Source organism: Oncorhynchus tshawytscha, unplaced genomic scaffold, assembly GCF_018296145.1.
Source record: "Oncorhynchus tshawytscha isolate Ot180627B unplaced genomic scaffold, Otsh_v2.0 Un_contig_6654_pilon_pilon, whole genome shotgun sequence".
NCBI lineage: Eukaryota > Metazoa > Chordata > Actinopteri > Salmoniformes > Salmonidae > Oncorhynchus > Oncorhynchus tshawytscha.
The window spans coordinates 92,501-95,403 of NW_024608997.1; the positions used below are offsets into that span (position 1 = coordinate 92,501).

Sequence of the window (2,903 nt, forward strand, 5' to 3'; positions counted from 1 at the left end):
AACACCTATCACCTATCACCTATCACCTATCATCTAACACCTATCACCTATCACCTATCATCTAACACCTATCACCTATCACCTAACACCTATCACCTATCACCCATCACCTAACACCCATCACCTATCACCTATCTAACACCTAACACCTATCACCTATCACCTATCACCTATCACCTATCATCTAACACCTAACACCTAACACCTATCACCTATCACCTAACACCTACCACCTAACACCTATCACCTATCACCTATCACCTACCACCTAACACCTATCACCTAACATCTATCACCTATCGCCTATCACCTAACACCTATTGCCTAACACCTATCACCTATCAACTATCACCTACCACCTATCACCTAACATTTATCACCTATCACCTAACATCTATCACCTAACATTTATCACCTATCACCTATCACCTAACACCTATCACCTATCACCTAACACCTATCACCTAACATCTATCACCTAACATCTATCACCTATCATTATATTATTAGATTATATATATATATCCACTAGGGGGCAGCAGATTATACATATATCCACTAGGGGGCAGCAGATTCTATATATATCCACTAGGGGGCAGCAGATTATATATATATCAACTAGGGAGACAGCAGATTCTATATATATCCACTAGGGCAGCAGATTATATATATATATCAACTAGGAGGCAGCAGATTCTATATATATCCACTAGGGGCAGCAGATTCTATATATATCCACTAGGAGGCAGCAGATTCTATATATATCCACTAGGGGCAGCAGATTTATATATATATATCCACTAGGGGCAGCAGATTCTATATATATCCACTAGGGGGCAGCAGATTATACATATATCCACTAGGGGCAGCAGATTCTATATATATCCCTAGAGACAGCAGATTCCATATATATCCACTAGGGGGCAGCAGATTCTATATATATCCACTAGGGGGCAGCAGATTCTATATATATCCACTAGGGGCAGCAGATTATACATATATCCACTAGGGGGCAGCAGATTCTATATATATCCCTAGAGACAGCAGATTCTATATATATCCACTAGGGGGCAGCAGATTATATATATATCCACTAGGGGGCAGCAGATTCTATATATATCCACTAGGGGGCAGCAGATTCTATATATATCCCCCAGGGGCAGCAGATTATACATATATCCACTAGGGGGCAGCAGATTCTATATATATCCACTAGGAGACAGCAGATCATATATATATATATAGCCACTAGGTGCAGCAGATTCTATATATATCCACTAGGGGCAGCAGATTCTATATATATCCACTAAGGGGCAGCAGATTCTATAGATTCTATATATATCCACTAGGGGCAGCAGATTATATATATATATATATATATATATATATATATCCACTGGGGGCAGCAGATTCTATATATATCCACTAGGGGGCAGCAGATTCTATATATATCCACTAAGGGGCAGCAGATTCTATATATATCCACTAGGGGGGCAGCAGATTCTATATATATCCACTAGGGGGCAGCAGATTCTATATATATCCACTAGCGGGCAGCAGATTCTATATATATCCACTAGGGGGCAGCAGATCATATATATGTAGCCACTAGGCAGCAGATTATATATATATATCCACTAGAAGACAGCAGATCATATATATGTAGCCACTAGGGGCAGCAGATGCTATATATATATATCCACTAGGGGGCAGCAGATTCTATATATATCCACTAGGGGGCAGCAGATTATATATATATATATATATCCATCTATCACCTATCACCAATCCGGGGGGTGTGACAGTAAAAATCATAATCTATCTTCTCTGTCCCAGGTGAGAAGCCGTATAAGTGCACGTGGGACGGGTGCACGTGGCATTTTGCCCGTTCTGACGAGCTGACCCGCCATTACAGGAAACACACGGGGGTGAAGCCCTTCAGGTGTAGCGACTGTCAACGCTCCTTTTCCCGCTCAGATCACCTGGCCCTGCACAGACGCAGACACACACTGATCTGAGGAGGGACCTGGCCCTGCACAGACGCAGACACACACTGATCTGAGGAGGGACCTGGCCCTGCACAGACGAGGGAGGGAGGGAGGGACACTGATCTGGAGGAGGGAGGGACGGAGGGAGGGAGGGACGGACAGACACTGATCTGAGGTGGGAGGGAGGGAGGGAGGGAGGGAGGGAGGGAGGGAGGGAGGGAGGAGGAGGGACGGAGGGACGTGGACGGAGGGACGGGACAGACACTGATCTGAGGCGGGACGGACAGACACTGATCTGAGGAGGGACGGAGAGACACTGATCTGAGGAGGGACGGACGGACGGACGGACGGACAGACAGACACTGATCTGAGGAGGCGGGACGGACAGACACTGTCTGAGGGAGGGACGGACGGACGGACGGACACAGACAGACAGAGGATGACAGACAGACAGACAGACAGACAGACAGGCACTGATCTGAGGAGGGATGGACAGACACACAGAGCAGCAGACAGACACTTAGACAAACAGTAGATGGACTGTTGTAGCCTACAAGTGTATTGATGGGTCAGTAGACAGAAGTAGGTCCACTAAGACTGAGAACTTCATTCAACATGTTTTAAACTCGGATTGAAAGAACAAGTGTCCAAGTACCAAAATGCTTTGTCAAATGTATTTTATTCTGTTTTCCATACAAATTAAACTGTGAATTAAATGTATACTACAATACATGTGTCAAATGTTAAAATTATATTAATTTATTGTACTATAATTTCTGAATTCTCTTAATTACATTTCAAAGAATATATAATTTATGTTCTGAGAAATCACAGTGAGAAGACAACATATATATATATATCCACTAGGGGCAGCAGATTCTATATATATCCACTAGGGGGCAGCAGATTCTATAG

General features: G+C 43.6%; 1 protein-coding gene across 1 annotated transcript in view; it reads left to right on the forward strand.

Annotated features, from left to right (window-relative positions):
- The window catches only part of LOC121844097 (Krueppel-like factor 8), a 19,648-nt gene extending 17,567 nt beyond the window's left edge, over positions 1 to 2,081 (forward strand). Inside the window, exon 6 of the mRNA XM_042313981.1 lies at positions 1,837 to 2,081. Within this exon, the coding sequence (XP_042169915.1) occupies positions 1,837 to 2,018 (182 nt within the window). The 3' untranslated portion in view covers positions 2,019 to 2,081. The remainder of the gene's footprint in view (positions 1 to 1,836) is intronic.
- Positions 2,082 to 2,903: the final 822 nt, after the last annotated feature.